Source organism: Mustela nivalis (assembly GCF_964662115.1).
Source record: "Mustela nivalis genome assembly, chromosome: 19".
NCBI classification, from domain to species: Eukaryota; Metazoa; Chordata; class Mammalia; order Carnivora; family Mustelidae; genus Mustela; species Mustela nivalis.
The window spans coordinates 38,217,551-38,240,193 of record NC_139038.1 but is presented as its reverse complement, the minus strand read 5'-3'; the positions used below and the strand labels follow the sequence as shown (position 1 = coordinate 38,240,193).

Here is a 22,643-nt window from a genome sequence, read left to right as displayed (position 1 = left end):
GGACACATAATTCAACCCACAATAATGGGGGCCAAGGACAGACACCTCCCACAGACCAAAGGCCCAGAACTCCTGGGACCCTCCTCGAACAGAACTATGAACTGCCCAGAGGGTCCACCTGCTTCTGGGGAAGACACCGCTGACCCTGACGCCCCTCACCCATGCCCACCCACTGTGGCACTGGAAGCCCCTGGCAGCCCTGCACCGGAGCCCTCACTGACCAACCCCCCCTTGACATCCTGTCCCCACCTTACCCCAAACTACTGCTAAACCTTGCCCTCCAGCCTTGCACCCATGCCTTTATGCTCTGGGAAAAGGCAGCACCCTCTCCCCAGCACCACCTTGCCCTCCCCTCCCCTACCAGAACCCCCTTCTCAAACCTCCCATCCTCTCTGGGGGGCCTGGGGAGGCCCAGTAGCCCCTCCAATGCTTGCTCCACAGCCACACACTCCGCTTCAGCAGCCCTAACCCTGAGATGCCAACATCCCCCCCGCGTAGACACTCTGCCTCCTCCTACCAGGGAGAGGCCCACTGCCCCATCAGCAGCTTCCCAAACTCTGGGGACACAGGGGCCCCTCCCCCCGCCATGCATCAGGGCTCATGCGCTCAGCAGGGCCCCAGGAGGAGCCCTTAGCCCCTCCATCCTCCCAGAACCCGTACAACCGAGGGCCCTAAGCTCCAGCGGTCTCTGGGGGCTGCCCCTTGTGCCCCACCACGATGTCCCACAAAGGGCCTTTTTAAAATGCCAATCCTGGCACGTCAATAGTCCTACCTCCGGTGGAGACTGTGCCTCTTGGCATGCTAGTGGCCACCGGGGCCAGACCCTGCCCCCACCGTGGCTCTTCCTCTGGGACTTACGACACTGGACACTGCCTAGGCTGCAGCCTAACTAAACCTTCCATTGGCTCCCCTCATCCTGTGAGAACTTCTGCTCAGCCTCCCAAACCCTCGTTTTGGTTGTCTGCCTGGACCCCCTGCAGACTCATGTGCTGAAAGCCAGCTCCACCCCCCCACCTCTCTGCGCTCTGCAAGGTGGCCGCAAAGGATGGAAGCCCAAACCCACCCTTCTGGCGCAGGCCTGGGGTCCCAACCCTCTGTCCTGGACACGCAGGTCAGCCAGGCCTGATGACAGGGCCTCAACCTTCAGCACCAGATTAGGTGTGGCATGCTTTAACCCAACGAAGTTCTAGAAACACTTTCTCATAACAAAAGCACAAATGAACCGACCATGGGGGAGAAGAAGCTGAACCAAGAGCCTTTCCTCACCTGGAAAAGATTTATCTTCTCACAGTCCCCCACCCCCACCCCATGACTCAGCAGAGAGGGGCCCACTGCCCAGGAAAGCACAGCCAGCGTGCGGACTGGGGCGCACCGGCTGCTCATCTCAGAACAAGATCCGTCGCTGCTCCACATCAGTGCTCTGGGTCAGACCCAAGTCCTCTGGGATATTCTCTCAAAGGAAAGCAGACTTTTAAAAAAGACTTGAACGCTCAAAATCAAAGCTAAATTACGTAAGCTGTGCCATCGGACCCAGAACCCGCCTTGCTCAGCCACTAGGAACCACCCAGACCTTGGTGAGAAATCCGCGGAGAGCTGCTGAGTAACAGCCCTGGCAATCCCCAGATCCTGACGTGACACAGCACATTCAGGAGGCCACGCGGTCCTTCAGGGTCAAAGGACACACAGGGACAACGAGCACAGTGCACAGAATTAAAGACCAGCATGGGGCAGCCCTGACGTGGGGGTGCTCCCCACCCAGGGCCGGATGCCCCCCAGCAGACCGTCCTCCCCTAAGACAGCATGGAGAAGCACCCGGCAAACCCGCTCACCCACCGGCCTGAATATCCAACAGTGCAGGTGACGATCCCCCGCAGGACCAGGCAGGAACCCCGCCGTCACTAGGAGCCAAAGCACCTCCGTTAGGTGATGCAGGCCCCCGGAAGAAGCCCCGCGGCTCCCGCCCACGCAGGGAACCCGCGAGCGCCTCCGCAGAGCAGGTTCCCAAAAAGGGTCTGTTTGCATTCACACCACTGACAATCTCTAAGGGAGCTGGTATTGACCCCTGGGTGCCATCCCTGGCTGGGCACAGACGCGACGACAACGGGTACTAGCAGCACCTGGAGGCGAGAGGAGGTGCACCTGGGAAGGAGGAAGGTGAGAGGGGGATGGGAGACACACTTCGCCTGGGGGAGGGGGCTCGGTGCACGGGGTAGCGCACCTGGGGAGGAGGCCCACCGGGGAACTGGAAAAGCAGAGAGGTGGGAGACGCACCTCACCTGGGGAGGTGGGCATGTGGGGACATGGCGCACCTGGGAAGGAAGCGCAACCGGGAGGGGTGTTTGCTCTCCTGGCGGGGAGGCGCGTCGAGACGGAGTTGGCTCTCACCTCGCCCGGGGTGCACAGCTAGTTCCGCATAACGACGACCCACACCCAGACGGCGCGGGGCTGACGATGCTGACTCACCGTCCACCGCGCCGCCGCCGCCGCCGATTCAAACGCAGCCCGCGCCCCGCCCGCCCTGCGTCGGGCCCGCCCCCGAGTGACGCAATCCTTCGGTCCACCCCTGGGTGACGTAACCCTGAGACCAGCCCCACCCACCCAGCGCCGGCCCCACCCCCCGAACAACGCGACCCTCCTACTCACCCCGCGCCAGCCCCGCCCCCGGTGACGCAACCCTTAGATCTGCGCCGGCCCCGGCCCCGCGCTCCGGTCGGGGGCGCCGCGGGCGGGGTGCGCGGGGGCGGACCTCGCCAGCCCGAGTCCTCGCAGCACCCAGTTCCTTGCCGCCCTGTATGTGGGACCCCAGAGGGGCGCGTACCTCCTGACACTGGCACCTCGAGGCGGTGTGCGCAAAGCCCACGTCCAGGTGCCCGAAGGGGCTTCAACTGGCAGGGCCGCTTTTGTTCAGGTGAAGGACCTTACCTCCCGACCAGACACGCTCAGATGGAAATGAGCTAACCACGGAGCACGCCATGGCCCTGAGCCAGGCCCCCCGCCCAGACCTCTGCCCTCGAGGTCGCTGCAAGCCAGCTGCCCACAGCCCTGCGGCCAGGCCCCCCATCCCCTCCATAGTCCATCTGGTCTCTGGATGAAGGCTCTCCCACCCTTGACTCCCGGCCACTCCTGGCAATGAGCTGCACCAGGACTATTTCAAGGTCACTATTTTAATCGGAAACCCGCTGGTATGAAGTGGAAGGCAAAGGAAAGGAAATCCACCAAGTGCCGTGAAATGATTCCACTAAACCCACCAATCGCACAATTAGTTTGCAAACAGCATCTACTCACACCAGCGTTTACTCATTCCCCGTGGGCAGAGCACCATAAAGCCAGAACCCAAGCCACACCAGCCTCCATGAGGCCACCACAGGTAGGGCAGGCTCTTTCCAGGTGCCCCGCAGCGTGGGGGTCCTCAGCAGCAGGAAGGCCACTGGCAAGGGCCCTCCTGGGACCAGAGGGTAGTTCTGAGGAGTCCTAACTGGGCCCGTAGACTGGGGTCTGACCACACGCGATGATCTCCAGAGAAAACGATGACAGCAGCAGCCCCTGATTCTACCAGCAGGGGCACCGAAAACGTACTGTCAGCAGGCAGTGCTACCTCTGGGCAGCTGGCTCAGGGAATACTGAGGTGAGCGGAAGAAGGACCTACAAACGCTCCGTGACACAAACAGGCCGAGGACCCTGACGGAAGGGTGATGGCTAGGGACACTGAGAAGACGCGGATTCCCCTGGGGCCGCCACACTGCCGCGAGGCCACTCTCGAGGCGCAGGTGCCCCCAGCTCTGTCCGTTTGGGGGTCTGAGGGCAGAGCTGAATGTGGCCTCATCTGCTTAGGGCAGGGATTTTCTTCCCTGACTGCCTGTGTAGGAGTCTCCAATTTTACTATGACTACCTGTGAACTGGGAAAATAAGCTTTTTTTTTTAAACCTCTGCGTTTTACACAAAAAACCCCAAAGAGTAAAATCAAACATGCCATTCAGAGCAACAGCTTCCTGGCTCCTTTCCAGCTGGAAACAAAGGCGTCCAGTGCGCGCCGGTGCATGTGCCCAACCCAGGCTCGGGTCTTCAACCACACGTGTCCGGCAGCCAAGCGCCTCAGTCCAGCATTCTCTAGGGGAGCCACTTAGAGACACACGATACAGACGGTGCTCCTTGCATAACTAACCACTCAGCCCCCAAGCGCAGCAGGGGACCTGCTCAGTGGCCAGACAGCTCACACACGCTGGCACGACCACCCCGCCGCCTCCAAGTCTCTGCCAACACGTGCGACTCGGCTGAGTTCTCCAGCCCACTGGCCACGTTGAGTCCACATCAAATCTGTGGTTCAAGAGGAACACCTCGTTCCACCCCCATTTCAGGTCAAGCTAAAACACGTGTGGTTGGTTGGTTTTGCTTATAAGAAAACGGACGCAGAACCCACCCATGAAGAAGGTAAGCCTTGAAGCAACAAGCCGGTCTAAGGAAGAGCCCGGGGGAGAGCCGCTGGCGGTTCTCACAGCTGCATAGACATAATTTCCAGAAAAGCCCAGAGCATGGAAGCAAGAGTCACAAGTTTGAGAAGTTCAGGGCTCGAGGGCGGGGGGGGGGGGGGGGGGGGGAGCCGGTGGGGGGATGGGGCAGCTGCATCAGGGGTCCCCTCTTTGCCCCCCAGCTTCCCATCCTGGGGGGCAAGGCCAGCTCGACTCCAGAAGATTCTTCAGCAGAAGCAGCAGCTCCGAGGTGGAGCCCATGCAGGAATGCCAGGGCTGTGCAGCAAGACATGCCCGGCCACAGAAGGTCTCCCGGTTGTAGAAGAGTGACCCTTTAAAGACCCTCCTGAGAATGAGCACGGGGCCAGAAGGCCAGCCTGAGCCAGCGATGCGGAGCGCGCTCCGGAGTGGGCCACGATGCCGGAGTAGGACTGTGTTCACCTGTCCGGCGTCCCTCACATCAGCAGGAGGGACCAGAGGGCTCCGTGGCCCCTTCAAGTCCAGGATTTGCCATCTGCATGGCCGCTGGAAAGATACTCTCCTCCCTGTCCTGGGCTGCCGTGACCGGGGTGCCCAAGTTTAAGGGGGTGGAAAACAATATGCACACACCCCTGGGCCACCAGCCATGGACGTTTACCTCTGGGTAAGAGCGTACCATCCCCGGGCTGGCCACCTGACGCCCAAGTGGTGCCCTGACGCGGGTACACAGGGACCTTCCCAGTCCCCTGCAGTCCCCAAGAGAGCAGGTGAAAAAGAAAGGATGTGCTCCAGGACTCCAAGTGCAGAGGACGGACGGCACTGGAGCTAACTGAGCTGGCCTCTCACTGGAGCGACTTCCCTGTGGTACCCACAGCCACACCATCCCGGCCAGCCCTGGGACAGAGCACGGCAAGAGCCATGAACAGAGCCCCTGCCGAGTCTCCCTTTACCGGGACAGAGATGGGGGCTCGGGTCAGGCCAGCAATGCGAGCCCTTTGCAACTGTGGCCATACATGGGACCACAGATGGGGCCCTGGGGCGGGGGTGCTGCCCAGCATGGCAAGGTCGCCCTCCCCCCACCACCACCCCGCTCTACACCCCTCCTCTCCCTGCTCTCAGGACAACCCTCTCCCTCTGGCCAGACTCCAATCACCTGGGTCATCAGTCCCCCGACCCTCAAGGACTCCCAGCAGCTAATGACCACTCAGCCACGCCCCCGCCTTCAGCCAGCCTCGTCCTCACACTCTCTGTTCTCATCTTAGGGCCAGGAGGCTGCTGCTAGGGGGCGTGTTTCTAGATCACAGACAGTACAGCCACGGGACAGGTGCCTAATACACAGTGGCTTTTCTACAACAAGGAGCCTCCTACCACGTGTCCTGACACAGAGCCCTAAAAAGATACAACGTGAGTGCGAAGCGAAGTCAGGAAACCAGGAAGAGTTAGACTTACCTGGGACGGGCTCGGCAGCACCGCTGGGGGGCTCGGGCGGGTGGGCACAGGCCGGGAGGGTGGGCAGGGCGGTCGGGGAGGAGCTGCCAGAGCCGGCGCTGGACCCCATACCAGGGGCAAGCGGGTGAGCCACCACGGACACGGACAGGTGGTTCTGCGTGGAGACACAGAAACAAGATGAGTAGACGGGCGCGGGGAGCAGTAACGTGACTGCTCCATGACGGAGGCCACTAGAGGGGGGCGCAGGGACAGTCACAGACGGGACAGCTGGCTAACGTCCAATCCCACAACAAATATAACACAGTGCGACTCCTCCGAAAGTTTCAGTTCTTTAACTGCCTAGTGGGTTGTAACGACCAGGACAGTCACTAGCTGCCAATCACCCAGGGACGGGCACAAATGCATCTAAAAAGTGTCGCATTTAATGGCCTTTTCTGCAGAAACTGTTTCAAGAGCAGATACGTGGCAGTAAAGAAAAAATCCACCGAAAGGCATCAGCAGAGAACCAACACCGCTTCTGAAAACAGAAAAATAATCTCATTACCCGAGAAGGGTAAAAAACAGAGGGCAAGGCACGCGACTTCACTCGGTAGCCGCAGATCAGGACAAGTGCGGTCCCGGGGCCCAGCCGGCAGCGTGGCAGCACACCGACGACCCATGGGACCAGGACAAGGGGCAAGCCAGGGCTCGGGGCCCTGCAGGTTGCACCCCAGTCACCGTGAGGTCAGGGACCGGTAGCCACACGGAAGGGAAACGTGTGGTGTCTGGTTTTTGCTTCAAAATGAGATAGAAGTCAACTTTGGACAGGGGCCGCGCCAGCCTGGGCCGGGATGGCTTTACTACGTGGTCGGCCCCAGTTACGTTTTCCACGATGATGACGATGACAATGACAGGAACAGAAAGAACACATGCTTCATGAGGGAAGGCCACCCTGCACAGACAGCTCCTCTGAGTGTTTCACGGACGGCTGGCTGCGTTCAGCCCCTGGTGCAGACACCAGCCGTGAGCACAGGGGACACCGTGACAGCCCCTGCCGCACGTGTGACATGAGCCTGAACCGCCCAAGTCTGGAGGGCAATGTCCCCGGGCTCCCGGGGCTCAGGCTCCCGCTCTGTCCCGACTGAGGCAGGAAGGCAGGGCAAGCAGCCCACCATCCCCCCATGCTCTGAGCCCGGCTGGAAGCCGCTGGCCTGAGGCTCCCGTTGTGGCTTCCTCCACCCATGGAGTCACAGTGCAAAGACGTGTTCTTGGCAGACATCAGGTGACACTCAATCCTGAAACCTGAGGATACCCTCACTCGTGTCTCCCTGGGGCTACACGGAGGGAAGGTCCGGCGCCAGCAGGCACACAGGTGTCCAGAGGCAAGTGAGGGGTCCCCAGAGGACGGCCAGGCCAGCCTCCAACCACGCAGCCTTCAAACTGGGGGTCCCAGGGAAGTGCTGGGAGCCACTCCAGTGACCTGGGAAGCCCCAGTGGGGCACCTGCTGTCCTGGGGGCCGGCTCTGGACAGGATGGAGGGTCTCTCTGGGTACAGGCGGGCAGGAGCCTTAAGAGGAGCCTGGCAGCTTGCTCCCGGCTGCTGGCGGACATGAGGATGGGCTGGGGCCAGCGCAACATGCCCTGGGGTGTCTGGGCTGGTGGGTGCCTGGGTCCCCCGGTGAACCAGCTGTTATCGCCCATGTGTCCAGCTTCAGATTCTTAACGAACATCTTACAGTTTTGATTCCCTTGCAACATCACAAAATAACTAAGTTGCATTTTCACTTCCAACTCCCTTTCTGCTGCTGTCACAGCTCCTGAGATGAGAACGAACCTTCGCGACTTGGTCCAGCCATGATGCAGAGCCCTCTGGGGACAGCCGCAGACCAGGCCGGAGGGAGGCCGGGTGCGCCGCCTGCAGAGGACTTAGGAACAGCCCACAGCACAGACCCACGGCAAGAAACAACGTGCTTGCCCACAGGGGCACGTCGGCAGCCACTCGGCACCCCAGGCCTTCCAAGCATGGATGGCGACAGAGAAATATCAGTGTGCCGAGTGCTGAGTGCAGCCGCAGCCAGCGTTCGTGGGGACCCGCGTCCTCATGGAAAGCGGAAATCGCAGACAGCGCCGGACGCAGGGGAGAGCGCCAGGCGAGATGGTGGGCCCGGCCCTGCCCACGCCGGAAGGACAACTTGGGGATCTCAAGGGCAGCTGGGGCTGTGGCTGACGCAGCCCCATGGGGCTCTGTTCAGGCAGCTCCAAGACACACGCAGACGGGCCGCAAAGGGCACCCCGTGCTCCCTTTGAGGACAATGCTGGGGGCTTCTGTTATTTCCAAAGGGCAACAGCAGCATTTTCTGAACATTTGAATGAAAGACAGAGGCACAGGCCAGTTTGGGAGGAAGGCAAGTGGAAACACAAGGACACCACAGACGGCCAGCGGCTGGAGAGGTCTGTGGGAGCCCCAGCAGCCAGGGCTGCCCCTGCAGTACCTGCTTGCCGTCCTGCTCGCTGGCCCGGTGGCTGCCCTCGGCAGGGGACTCTCTCCGTTTTGCCTGCAACAGAAGGAGGCAGTGGTGGGCTCCAGGCACACAGACCCCCAAGCCTCGCTCACGTGCACAAGGCAGAGTACAGATGGCTCAGGAGACGGCAAAGGTGTTCATGTCGCTACCCTCCCTCAGGTCTGAATCTGTCTCTCCCACCTGCTCCCTGACCTCTGACCTCCGGGCTGGTCCTGGCAGGGGTCACGGGGAGCTCTGCACCGCAACTCCCACTCCCCAAGCCCACCAGCAGTCAGGCTTGAGCTGGAAGCAAAGGGCTCTTCCACTAAAACTGCAGAAAGCCGGTAAGGCAGAGTAAGCTTCCTTTGTGAAGGCACACCCTCCCCTCTCCCACGCCAGCACCGTGTTCACAGAACAGGCCTCACTAAGTAACCCTGGCCTGATGTTACTTCTCCCATACGTTTACTGTCCCACAGCTCACCCCCCTGGAAACAGAAACCCCGTTGCTTTTGTCTCGCTGGTCCTGCACGGTTCACTACTCGTCCTTAAAAGGGTATTAAGCTGCCACATCTAACTGCTTCTCTATAAAGACTTCTAAATGGATACATAATAACCTTTTTCTCCTTTTATCAGTTTAAATTGCAGGGCCCTATGGGGCGCCTGGGTGGCTCAGTGGGTTAAGCCGCTGCCTTCGGCTCAGGTCATGATCTCGGGGTTCTGGGATCGAGTCCCGCATCGGGCTCTCTGCTCAGCAGGGAGCCTGCTTTCTCCTCTCTCTCTCTCTCTCTGCCTCTCTGCCTACTTGTGATCTCTGTCTGTCAAATAAATAAATAAAAAATCTTAAAAAAAAAAAAATTGCAGGGGCCTGGTCTTGAACTGAAGAGGGTGGTGGGAAATGTTTTTTTCTCCCCTACACACACAGAAACCCTGATTGACAAGCCATCTGCTGGGCCCGCCGGGCCCGACGAAGGCTGTGCTCAGAGCTCAGCATCGGCTCTGCCCAGGTCAGCATCCACACAAAAACCGTGGACCAAAATGTCCTTCAGATCATCGGAATATTCTGATTTTTATAACTCATTTTACAATACGTGAATTCACAGTGGTGGCTCAGGGCATCCTGGCCTTTCTTCCTTTCTTTTTTTGGCTTCTGGAATCACAAAAGAACCCAGAATGATCCCCAGGGGGCGAGGCGGGGAAGGTGTCCAGAGAAGTGCTGACTGGGGCCCCTCCTTTTGCAGGGCCATGGGCCACGGGTTCAAGCCAGATACTTCTGAATCCCCTGCAGCTCTCTTGTCCAGAAGTGACCTCCTCCCTGCAGAGCAGGCTGAGGGCTTCCAAAGTCACTGACCAAAGACCTGAGTATCTATGCTTCCAGACTAAGTGACACTGAGGAAAGCAAGGTTATCCCGAAACCATTCTGCTTGCCTTCAGAATATAGGGCTCCCTGCGGGCAACCTCACCCCTTCTTCCAGGCCCCTCCCCGCCGCGGGGGCCTGGACACCCCACACCACATTCCTGTGACATCCAGTGTCAGCGTCCCCATGCCAGTCCAGTTCCAACACCCTCTGCCTGGGGTCAGACTATCACCTGTGACCACTGTCAATCAGGACGCACACAACTCCCCTCGGGCCCCGCCACCTTCTGAAAGAGCTCACAGGGCTTCGGGAAGCAGACACTTACGTCGATTTACTGTGTAACGAACGACAGGGCAAAGAACGCAGCCAGCTAGGGTCGCACCGGCTGAGGTCTGCAAGAGTCCCACGTGCGGGCTGGGGCCGCCTCCCCAGCACGGAGATGCTCCCCACCCCGGACGTGGGGGATTTTCACGGAAGTTCCTCCCATTAACTCCATCCCTAGCCCCTTCCCGCCCCCGGGGTCACATGGGCTGGCGCAGAAAGTTCTGAGTTTCTAACTGTGGCTTGGCCTTCCCGGTGACCGGCCCCCATCCAGGAGCGCTGAAGAACCACCTCAAAAAAAAAAAAAAGAGGGTTCTATCACCCAGGAAATTACAAGGGCCTCAGTAGCTGTTCTCAGGAACAACATACAGGTTTTCTAAGATTTCACAGCCTGACCCGGGGGACGCGCACCAGCACACGGCATGTTCTGGGCAGAAAGAGCAGGTCTGCAGCGCACACTCGGGCCGGGGGCATGCCGGGGGTACGTGCCTTCCCACCCCGCACGTGAACAAGGGAGTCCAACCCTGGAGTCCTTGAACCGGCACAAGGTCTACACACAGTGAGACCCCAGGTGTCCTCGGGTGTGCCCGACACAGGGACACGGCCTGAGTGAATCTGACAGTGCCCCAGAGGCTCGTGGTTTTCGTGCCGAACCTCCACTGGCACAGACCTATTCACGGTGCAAACGAAGCAGCGGGGGGCACGCAGAGCAAAGGCCAAGGTTTGGGGTTTGACGTCAACCCTTACAGATGATGGTACTTGGGAGTGAGGCAGACCTAGGGGTCTGGCTGAAAAGCCCTCCCTGCACAGCCCCCGCCCCAGCGCGATCTCGTCCAGACCTGGTGCCTGGTAGTGGCCAGGCCAGTGAGGCCCCGAACTTGGCCCTCCCAGAGGGGCCACTACAGCAGGAGACCTCAGGGAGGTCTGGGCCAGTGTGCCCCGGGGCCGCCACCAAGTGGTGCACGTGGGGATCCAGATATCAGAGCCGGCCTACAGGAGCACGCTGGCCCACTCGTGTTTTACTTTAACAGACACAAACTCACAGGAGCACACGCCTCCCACAGCGGAGGGCTCTGCAGCACTCGGGATGGTCACGAGGTTGCGTGACCACAGACCACCACACTTCAGACATCCATCCCCCCAGGAGCTCGCCCACGACCCGGGATCCATTCTGCCTGCAACGGGTCCACTTTTTAAATTGCCAAATAATTTAGGAAAAAAACATAAAAGACGTTTGCACCAGGCCGTGTCCTCATCAGGCCGTGTGCGCCGGGTGTGGGCTCACTGCTCCCACACTGTCCCCCAAGGAGCCCAGGGCTTCCATCAGGAGTGCTACCTCCCTGGGTACAAACCTCCCCCCACAACAGGCTCCACGCAGCCCAGACCCTCAGAGAGGCCCAGCCCGTGGCCGTCTAAGCACCATCTAAGCCCACAACTGCCACAGCCCTGAGAACCACCACCAAGAGGAGAGAGGAAGGGTTTCCTGCCGTGTCCAGCGAGGCTGTGGGCTGACTGGTGGTCCAGAACGCTCTCCGCTCAGTCTGCCAGGGGCCACCTAGCTGGGCATGCAGAGGGACTGGACACGAAGAGGGTCAATGGTACAGAGAGGGGGGCCTGTGTTCGGTGGCCACGGGAGTGGGTACGAGGGGGAATCATGCTGGACCCCCCAATGCTTCCAAGCCAGGACGGTGGGGACGCAGCAGGTGCACGACTGTCCTGGGCTCTGGGCTCAGACACCAGTGCCCACGGGCAGAGGCCGCTCCATGCCAGCTCACCGGGAGCGCAGCCACGGCCGGGCAACCCCTGGTGCAGGACACAGAGGGGCACAGGATGGCTTGCAACCAGGTGTCTCAGTGGCCAGGCTCCTTGCTCCATGAAGAGCAGCCAGTGGGAAGGTAGGTGGGAGATGCTTGCGCACTTCCCGTTTCCTCAGACAGGGGCACTTTCTGGGGAACCCTGACAGTCAGCCGCCCCTGTCCTACAGGAGGGGCAACTCTCACACCCCTGCAAGCGTCCAGCGGGAGCAGGCAGAAGGAGCCCCCGCCCCACAGACACGAGGGTCCCGACGTGGACACCCTGACTCTCTCTGTGCCTTTAGCAAAACTGCAGCACCAGCCCCAGGCCAGGGGCCACCCGCCCTGCCCGGTCCCTGCCCCTCCCACCACACTGCCTACCCGCGAGGGGTCCCGCCCGGACTCGGAGCCCCTTCCTGATGCCCAGCCCAATGCCATATTTCCCGTGTGGTTGGAGTGCGTGTGTCCAGCGAGGCTGGGTCAGCCCACCCAGGCCGGAAGCCAGCCAGACTTGCACGGACTTCTAGGAGCCGCCGACCCCACATCAGACCCCATCCATCCATGTCCCTAAATGCCATGAGGCCTGGGGTGCCCTCCCCAGGACCCTGTCCACTTACATGTGCAGGCTGGCCGCTGCTGGCCACAGAGCTGCTGGCGGGGGCGGGCGCCGGATCTCGGCAGCCCCAGCCGTTAGCCGTCCCGAGGCTCTCTGCAAGAAAGGGGGATGGTGGGCTGTGAGCCCCCGCGGGCTGGAAACCGAGCCAGTGAAGGGTGGCTGGGTCCCAGGAGCCCCCACGCGAGGGAGGAAGGGAGGCCAGGTGACCACAGTCCTCCCAAGTGACGGGAGAGCTACGAAACAGACAAGGAATTTCTCCAAGACCAGCCACCCTCCCCATTAACATAAAAAGCAGACGGGAAAGCCAGAGGGTACAACCGTCCTCACTGGAGCCTGGGCCCCACAGGGCAGGGTGGCCCCTGAGTGGGGCGGGGGACCGGCCCAACACGGCCCTAGAAGGCCTGTCATGGGCTGCCGGCTCCCCTCCTGCTCCAGGTGAGCGGGAAGCCCAGTGGGAGGGGAGCCGCGGGCGGCCGCGTCGGGCACTCACTATCCACGTGCGCGAAGGCGCAGAACGGGCCCCGTGGGCAGTACCCGGTCTGCCGCATGTCATTGCACTTGGTGGATTTGTAGATCTAAGAGACAAAAGCAAAACAACGAAGTCAATAAAACTCAAAAATAAAACAGGGATGCCTGGGTGGCTTGTTAGTGAGGCACCAGGCTCTTGGCTCCGGCTTGGGCCACGGTCTCAGAGCCCAGACCCTGCAAGAAGCCAGGGGCTGCCACCTCGCAGGGCAGAAAACCCCGCTCCCAGTGTCCGCAGAGCTTCCTGAGGACGGGTGCGCACACAGCCCATGCGCCGGGGTCCCCTCCCTGCCACAGAGCAGGTCGGATGTCCTTGAAATCACACGCAGAGTCGACTGACCACTTGGCGTTTTCCATAAGAGGCCCCGATTCAGGGCGCGGCATACAGCGGCCACTGAAGAAATGACCGAGATGCAAACACAAGCGTGAGCTCCACGGCCAGCCTGGAGCCGCCTCACCTAGATCGGAAACGCGCTCATGGTGCCTACAACACTCAGTGCTGGCCACCAGCTCACCAGGACCTTGACCCCAGGCCCTCCGCACCCCCACCAGATCCCACCCAACATCCTCTGGAAGGCTTCCCCTGCCTCCCGCCTCCCCTGCCCCACAAACGCCACTCACTCTTCGCTCTCCTTCCCTGGGGCTGCCAGGACCCGGGCCAGAACAGGGCCCCCCGACCCCTGACAGCCAGCACAGACCACAGGGCAGCCCTCTTCCCGGGCCCGTTGCCCGGCCTGGGCACTGAAAGGTCCCCCATTCCCTGACTTGACTGCTCCACCCCTGTCCCTGGCTCTCCCCACCCGGCTCCCCTCCTGCAAGCAGGCTTGGTTCACAGGGATTAGCACACCCCACCCTCCCCACCCACCCGTGAGGCCTCATCCTCCACCCCCAGCCGCCCTGGTCCACACGCTCTCCTGCTCCCCGAAGGGGCTGATCTGCTGGGGTTTTGTCAGTTTTTTAAAGATTTATTGATTTGGCAGAGAGAGCACAAGCAGGGAGAGAGGCAGGCAGAGGGGGAAGCATGTTCCCCGCTGAGCAGGAAGCCCAAAGCAGGACTCGATTCCAGGACCCTGAGATCATGACCTGAGCCGAAGGCAGACGCTTAAGCCACTGAGCCACCCAGGCACTTGGTTTTGTTTGTTTTTTAAAAAGATTTACTTAACTGTTTTGAGAGACAGACAAAGAACACGCAAGCAGGGGAGCGGCAGAGAGAACCTCAAGCAGACTCCCTGGTAAGCGCGGATCCAGACGCAGGTCCAGTCTCCCGACCCTGAGCCCACGATCTGACCGAAGTTGAGAGCCGGCCGTCCGTCGGCAGAATGCACATCCCCCCCACCCCAGCGCCCCACTGGTTTGTTTCTGACACAAACCCAAGCCATGCACTGCTCAGCTCAGATGACTTTGGCCAACTATACCCTTCACCAGCTCCTGGGGGCGGTGGGGCAACATCTGAGCCCCTGGAATGTCCTGCCTGGGAAGTATGTCCGTTTACCTGGTTGTGCGCCACAGCAGAGGGTAACAACGTGATTTATGGGGGCGGCTCTGGGCCCCACGGTCTTAGCTCAGCCTTGGGAGGGCGGGAAACTCAGCCACGGCCACATGACCCCCGATGAAAACCCTAGACACTAAGGGCCAGGGGGTTTCCCTAGTTGGTGACACATCGCCGCTGAGAAAAGTGGGTGCTGGCCACACGACCCACTAGAGGACAGAGCGGGGCGCTAGTACCTGCTTCCCGGGGACCCCGTCCACACGGATTTTGGCCTATCTCCAGTCACTCGTGACCCCTAACTAAGGGCACCACAGCACTGCCGGGCTCCACGAGGCCTTTGAGCAAATCACGGGACCTGTGGAGGGGTCCAAGAGACCCCAGACCCAGAGGGAGACCCGTCCTGGCGCAGGCTGGGAGGGGTGCCCTGGCTCGTACCTCGGGGTGGAACTGCTGCTCTGCGCGGGAATGGCAGTACTGACAGCTGTCCCCGCTGTCACACCTCGCGGGCTCGCCCCACTCGTCACCGTGCTTCACGCTGGGACACGGGGTGGACCTGGGGGCACAGGGTGGGGTCACTAAGGACACAAGAGCAGGAGTTCTTCCTGCGCGCCCTGGGCCATCCAGCTGTCACGGGGCTCCCGCCACACGCAGGACAGCGCACCTGGCCCCAGACACGCCACCTTCCCACCAGGACACGCGAAAGCAGGCCGAGCGCCGCCTTGACCCAGACGGGGACTCGGGAAGCCTGTTTCTATTTTCCACTAAAGGTAAAGCGAGGCTAAGTCCAAGCCCCCCACGCTCACAAGCGGAGCCCGTCGGGGCAGCAGCCGGACCCCTATAGCCGGGGAGCCGGCGGGCTGGGCCACGTGCATTGAGAACCCACCCCTGGGCCTCGCTCTCCCTGTACCTGCAGGCAGCGGGACTGCCCTGTCCTTGGATGTATGGGAAAAATCACCCGCAGAAGGAAATGAATCGTATTATTGTTATTCCCTGGCACACATGTGGCCTGGACACGCGGGAAATTCCCCGCCTCTTCTCCTGTGCGTCACTGGGGTCACAGGGAGTGACTCCACCTCCGCTGAGGAGCGCCCGGGGCTGCAAATCGGTGGCTCTCCGCCCTGTCCCGAAACAACAGGGAGAGCCCGGCCGACCTGGGCACATTCGGCGGTGGCGAGTCCCTGCACGGACCCAGTGGTACTCGGGCCGGCCGGGCCCCCGCGCCCCAGGGCTCACCGGTACTGGAACCTCCTGGGGTCCCGGCGGCGGTCCCGGCTGTTGTGGTAGTGCGGGCACGCGTAGCCCTGGCGGCACAGGCGTGGTGGCTTCGGGCACTGCTCCGTCTTATAGCTGCCCAGCACGAAGTTGGAGTCTGAAAAACAGGGGTCAGCGTGGGAACGTGTAAGGAGGAGCCACCCCAGTCTCGTAGACCGCCCAACATGAGGTGTCCGCCCCACGGCCGCGCACGGGAGCGGGGCACGACATCTGCCACAGGCTGGTGAACTGGAGAACCTGCTGCTCGGGGCATGGCCAGATTCAGGGGACCAGCGACCGCGGGGTCCCGCCACGGATCTGCTCACAGAAAGGGCACAGGGGCGGCAGCGGTGGCAGGGACGCGGCTGGCCCAACGGCCAGGACAGTCTCACGCTAGCTCCCAACAGGAATGCTTGACCCCAAACATTCCGGAAACCCTGCAACGGACACCTGAGCTCTGATGTAAACGAAAGACTCTGGGAGGGAAGAGCTCATCCTGTCCGCTTGCCAGGGTGGGGGGCACGTGTCCTGCAGCAGCAGGGACGGGGACGCGGAGCACAGGGAGTCAGGGGATGTGCGGGAACCCCCCCACACCTTCCCATCTGTGGAACCGAACACTGCCCCACGAACAGGTCTATGTTTCAAATGATTAATTTCACGCTCTTTAAAGGGCATCTCAAAGCAAAATCCTGCAAAACGCCAGTGGGGTCATTTAAAAATGGAGCTGATAGGACATTCTAGAAACCGCCCTGCTCTTGGGCTGGCTACTAATGGGCAAGCGCTGAGCTCCATGCTGAGAGGCAGCGGGCAGCCACAGGAGGGACAGCCCAGCCCTCAAAAAGTGTTTTCTGGTCCAGCAGTGCCGGAGTCTGTCTCAAACACGTCATCGAAGACAAGAGCGGTGACCCACATAGGAGGCTGTGCAGAGAGCAGAAGGGGCTTGAGGAACAAAAGGGCCGACTTTGAGAAAATAAAAATTACAGAATAGGGATTCCCAACGCTGACCGCACGCCTGCTGCAGACACAGGTTCTGCCAAGCGCCACGACACCGGCAGAAACGAGCGATCTGCGGCAAGCAGGTGACACCACGGTTCCTTAAAGCTTCCGACGCTGCGGCGAGCGTGAAGGCCACATGTCCGGAAAGTCAGCCGTGAGTGGGGATGCCCAGCTCCCAGGGAGGCGAGGATGCGGTCTGCACACTCCCAGGTGTGCAAACGCACCCCAGGGGCAGCACACACATCCCACCCATGGGGCAGAAGACACCCAAAACACAGCCTATGACCCCAAAGTCCTTCGGGAGGTGATGGACACAGGCATGGTGGCCCGTCCCGACAGTGGGCTCTTAGAGGGGAGAAGACACAAGCCAGCGAGCCCTGGAGGAAGGGAGCCTGAGAAGCTACACCCTGGACAATTCCAGTTATGGGAAATTCTGGAAAAGGCAAAGCCGTGGGAACAGAAAGATGGCTTAAAGGACCAGGGGTCTCCAGGGGCTGGGGCAGTGGCAACAGCCTGAAGGATGCTGCAGAGCAGACACAGGATGCACTTGCCCAAGCCCCCCTCTCCCGGCCCGCAGAGCCCTGAGAGAATCCGCACTCGCTACTTAGTGACAAAGTGTCAACCTTGGTTCCCTGATTGTTGCAAACGTATCAGGCCGGTGCAGGTATCTATGACCCGAAACCAGGATGCCGGGGCAGGACAGGGAGGCGTGGGGGCTCACACTACCTGTGACTTGTCAGGAAACCTAAAGAGATTTACCCACGGTAAAATCTAATTAAACAGCCCACCCCCACCTCAAGCCCGCTCTGGGACAGGAAGCCCAAAGCAGCAGGGCCCGCGGCAATCCGCTCCCTGGGGGCAGCCGGCGGCTGACCTCACCACAGACACCGGGCGTAGAGGTCCGAGCAGCCTGGGGACAAGAGCAGCCTGGGCTGAGACCCACTCGGCTGCCACCACCCGATGGACTGGGGGTAATGCGCACAGCAGGAGACTCCGTTTCCCCACCCAGTCTCCAAACAAAGAGTGGGTCAGCCGTGCGGTCACTTTGCAGACAGAGAAGAGCGTCAACCCCCCCACCCCCACCCATGGCGGCCTCGGGTTACCTTGCCACCGGGGGTCCTCACCCAGGATCTTCTCGATCATGGCCTGGCTGGCCAAGACCCCGGGCTGCAGGTCAGGGACACCATCCGTGCCGCACAGTTGGCCGTCCTGCAAGGCTTCCTGGGCCTGCAGCTCCCTACAACCAAACCACACGGCGGTCACAGCTCCGCCGCGGGCTGTCTCAGCCCTCCGCACCAGTGAGACAACGGTTCTCCGCCGTCACCCTATGCGGCTGCCTGGAAGGCTCCCGATGGGCGTCCCTCGGGTACAACCCGAGATCCAGTCCCGTCAGAGCTGTGCAGTGGTTGGCGAGGCCCTGGCCGCCTCCCTCGGGCTCGGCCCCGCGAGCTCCCATGGACACCCACGTCGGAAGGAAGGAAACCATGTCACCAGGGCGAGGGCAAGGCTGGGCGGGGAGCGCAGCTGCCCCACACACCTGATGTCGCACACAGGGGGCCGCAGGTCCAGCGGGCCGTGTGCGAAGGCGCAGTGTGGCCCATTCTTCGCGCAGTGGCCCCGGGCGTCCGTCTCATGGATGCACGTGCCCGTCTTGTAGTAGCGCAGGTGGTACTTGCGCTCCGTGTCCCCAGTCGTCCGGTGCAGGTACGGGCACCTGGAGAGCAGAGGGGCCGGCACAGGCCATCTGAGGCCTCGGGGCTGTGGGGACACACTCGGCACGGACCTGCCCCACCCCGCCTCAGGAGCCAGCCACCCCGTCTCACCACGGGACCACCACCCCAGGCACAGCATCCATCCCCAGACACTGAGACCCCCCACAAATCCCTCCACTGTGTATGGTAGAAAACACTATTGGGCCTCCCTGGAAATCATCCTGCGTCATGATGTGACCATGGACAAACGGGGCTCTCCTCCTGCAGCTGGACACGCCCTGTCCCTGACAAGCACTATTAGACGAGGGATAGGCAGTCACTCCCATCCCACCCAGGGGCTTTTGGGGACCCCTCGAGGGAAGGAGGGGCCTGCACATGGCCGGAGGGGGACGCTGGTTGCACAAGAGAGAAGCAGGTGCAGGGGGAGGGGCAGGGTCACATGTGGACACCGGCCACTCAAGCCCGGGGGCAGTCCACACGGCTCCCCAGGCAGTGAAGGGCTCGAGTAGCACGGAGGAGACCGGCACATGTGGAGCCGGGCCCCGAGCCCCACCGCAGTCAGTCCCTCTAGACAAGAGCCACAGACACACAAGAGCGAGGAAAGGAGCCTGAGCCAGCCATGCCCCAGAGCCACCCGCGGAGTGATGTGGGAGCCTGTCACTGCCCGGCCCCTCCAGCGACAGCCAGGGAGCAGCATGGGAGGCTCGGGCAAGGCCCAGCCCCACCTCGCTGCGCCGCATGTTTCCCCACAAGGAGCACGGACCAGACTCGGAGAGAACGGCTCGGAGGCCACCTCACTCTCAACCCCTCTCCCTGGAGTAAGGAAACGCAGGCTCAGCCCTCGCACCGGGGCACCCAGACCTCCGGGGCACCCGTGCCACACACAGCATGAGGAGACAGGACTCCATGCCCAGCGGGACAGTCCCTCGGAACCAACCAAGCAGCCACCAAAGGAGAAGCCAGCGGGCGGGCCAGGCAGGTGCGCTCCCGGGATGCGGCCAGAAATGCACTGGACACCTAGAGGACACATTCTGCTCAGTGAAAGAAAAGAGACACGAAGGGACGACGGCCTTATGATGCCGCTCCAGGTGGTCCTAGGAAGTCAAAGTCAGACCAACGGGCTGAGAGGGGAGCGTGGGCGCAAGCGGCTCGGGAACCAGCGGGGACCCAGTGCAGAATGGCAACACCTGCGTGCGAAGCTGGAAGGATCTGGAAGCAGAGACTGGGGACGGGTGAACAACCCGATGAGAGTGCTCGCAGCCACTGCACCGCACACGGAAATACGGTTAAAATTACACGTTTCACAGCACACACGCGTAACCGAAATCATCAACAAAACCCCCGGGACCAGAGGAGAGAGGGGAGAGAGAGACCTGACCTACTCCTACAGGAAGGTGTGCTCACAGCGCACTCTAATGGGAAGGGAGGCGACTGCACACCACAGGGAACCCCTCCGGTCAGCGTCCTGTGAACTCTCCACGGGAACAGTGGTAGCCGCTGCCGATCGCCAAAGACGTGTGAGACACAGAGAGACGTCCCAAAACGCCTCGGTCTCACTTTGTGAAAACAGAGAACAAGGACCACGTTGCCACTGCGCATCTGAGACCAGAGAGCCCTCCCCAGTGAAGGTCCAGCGCAGGCATGAGTGCGGGCGCCGCCTTGCCCCAGGCCCCGCTGCACCAGCTGTGTGTCACACGTCTGCGTCCCCCCAGGCTCGACCCTGTGTGTGCACGAAACACTGGTTTGTGACTCAATCTGGGGCAGCCAGGTGGCAAGGCAGCCATAGAGACCAGCATCACTCGCAAAGAGCACTGACCGTGCTCCCTGCAGGTGCCCTCCGCCCCAACCTCCCATCCCAATGTAACAATGTCACGGCTTGGCCCTCACTCCCTTCCTAGCAGCCCCTCAGCAAAGTGCTAAGCACCCTCTGCTTTCTTTGCTGGTGCTGTTGCCAGCGCAACCAAAGCCTGCCTAGTCCCCCTGCCCAGGCCTCAGCACTGAGCATGGAGCACCGAGCACAGAGCAACCAGCACCAGCACAAGGGCCAAGCATGGAGTACTGAGCACCAGCACCAAGCATGGAGCAGCAAGCATGAAGCACTGAGCACCAGCACAAGCACCAAGCACGGAGCAGCAAGCACAACCACCAACTACCAAGCACGGAGCACCAGCACCAAACAAAGAGCAGCAAGCATAGAGCACGGAGCACCAGCACCAAGCACAGTACACAGAGCATGCACAAGCACCAAGCACACAGCACTCAGCATGACCACCAAGCAGAGAGCACCAAGCATGGAACACAAAGCACAAGTACCAAGCACAGAGCATGAAGCACCAACACAAGCAACAAGCACAGAGTACCAAGCACGAAGCACAACCACCAAGCATGGAGCACCAAGCACCAGCACCAAGCATAGGGCACCAGCACAAGCCCCAACCACAGAGCATTGAGCATGACCAACAAGGAGAAAGCACTGAGCATGGAGCACCAAGCATGGAGAACCGAGCACCGAGCACAATCACCAAGCAGAGAGCACTGAGCACCAGGACAGGCACGGAGCAGCAAGCACGGAGCACAGAGCACCAGTACAAGCGCCAAGCACGGAGTACTCAGCATGATCATCAAGCAGAAAGCACAGAGCATGGAGCACAACCACCAAGTACAGAGCACCAAGCACAGTGCACTGAGCACCAAGCATGGAGCACTGAGCACCAGCACAGAGTACCAAGCACAATCACCAAGCAGAGAGCACAGAGCACAACCACCAAGCACAGAGCACAGAACACCAGCACCAAACATGGAGCACCAGGACCAGCACAAGCACCAAGTACATAGGACTGAGCACAGAAAACGAAACATGACCACCAAACACAGAGCGCCAAGCACAGTGTGTGGAGCACCAACACAAGCACCAAGCACAGAGCACCAGGCATGGAGCACCAAGCAGAGAGCACTGAGCGCAGAGCACAGAGCGGGCATTATTATTTCACACGGGCATGACCTCAAGACACTGAAGGGCTCTTACTTAATGAAAGAAAATGGTTCCACCTTGGGAAGGTCTGAGAAGTGAGGAGAACACAGAACGCTCAGAACACAGCGGCAAAGCCAGACCCTCTCTGGGGCGGGGAGGAGCTGGGGCTCAGCCCAACACGGCACGAGCATTCTTCCTCGCAGGAGCCCACTAGTCCCTGGGCCACAGGCAATCCCGCCGTCCCCACGATGTACCTAGGTGTGACTCAGTTCTGCCGAGCACCAGTTCAGGTGATGCCCTCGGTACTCAAGCCATCTGCCCCAATCAGTGACCCAAACAGTGGAATTCAACCAGCATTCTGTCAGGGGCATCTGGCATGTGCAGGAGACCAGCACAATCCCAACGTGCTTGAACCCGTGGGCCAAGAAGCGGGGAGCAGGGAGGAACAGACCGGGGGCTCAAGACTGCCCCTACCTCTCCGGGACAGTCTGAAGCTGCCCCCCTCCCTCTGGTAGCGCTCACCAAGATGGGTCTGCGAAGGGACACAGAGATGGCCCACCAAGCTCGGACCCACTGCGCATCAGCACCGGCCAGGAGCTCACCGGGGAGTGCGTCACAAGCCCTGGAAGGGTGGGCCAATCCCAGAAGGTCTGATGCTGCCAGTCCAGGTGAGAGCCTCAGAGCCCACCTGCAGGAGAGCCCCAGGTGACGTCAATGCTACTGGGCTTTAAGGGGGACTCCCATTAACCCAACTTCCTGCCAGCTCCCAAGGGGCTGGGGGGCGGGGCAAACACAGCACACAAATAAGTAACTGAGGTGTGGAATGGAACAGGCCAAGCCACCAAGGGCAGCCACATAGGAGACAACAAACATGAACAAAGGGAGGACCCATGGGCTGCAGACAACTGGGGGCAGGGAGGTGGGGGAGGGTAGATGGGGCTTCTGGGAGGAGCTCAAGTGTCATGGCACACCCACCCCTACTCTCTGATGCTAGGGGAGGGGAACTGCCCACTAACCCCATGTTGACCATGCCCAACCCCTCCGCCCTGCGCCCCCAGTCTCAGGACCTCGGAGCCAGGCCAGTGACCCGTGGCTAGTCCCTCACAGGGACCAGCAGCACCACCAACAGGTGTCACTCCTCCCTGTGTCCCTGCCAAGCTGACACCCCGTCCAGAAGACAGAAGGTTCCAGTGGCCTGCAAGAGGTCTCCCTGTGCCTGGGGCGGCCTCCTGGTCGCCTCC

General features: G+C 61.0%; 1 protein-coding gene and 1 long non-coding RNA gene across 33 annotated transcripts in view; one reads left to right on the top strand and one right to left on the bottom strand.

The window, feature by feature from the left end:
* The window catches only part of UNKL (unk like zinc finger), a gene marked incomplete at its 5' end in the record, with an annotated part of 41,625 nt that overhangs the window by 14,036 nt on the left and 4,946 nt on the right, over positions 1–22,643 (bottom strand). For 3 of the 32 annotated variants that reach the window (XM_082713654.1, XM_082713655.1, XM_082713656.1), the window contains 9 exons: positions 5,895–6,048; positions 8,365–8,427; positions 12,460–12,551; positions 12,949–13,033; positions 14,908–15,025; positions 15,706–15,841; positions 17,823–17,956; positions 18,257–18,433; positions 21,925–22,090. In XM_082713654.1, coding sequence (XP_082569780.1) covers positions 5,895–6,048; positions 8,365–8,427; positions 12,460–12,551; positions 12,949–13,033; positions 14,908–15,025; positions 15,706–15,841; positions 17,823–17,956; positions 18,257–18,433; positions 21,925–21,983 — 1,018 coding nt within the window. The other 29 variants (XR_014306241.1, XM_082713628.1, XM_082713631.1 and 26 more) reach the window with 18 other exon arrangements.
* Positions 2,075–9,228, top strand: LOC309854502. Its single transcript, XR_014306255.1, has 2 exons — positions 2,075–2,154; positions 7,687–9,228. It is a non-coding gene; the product is annotated as an uncharacterized lncRNA (long non-coding RNA).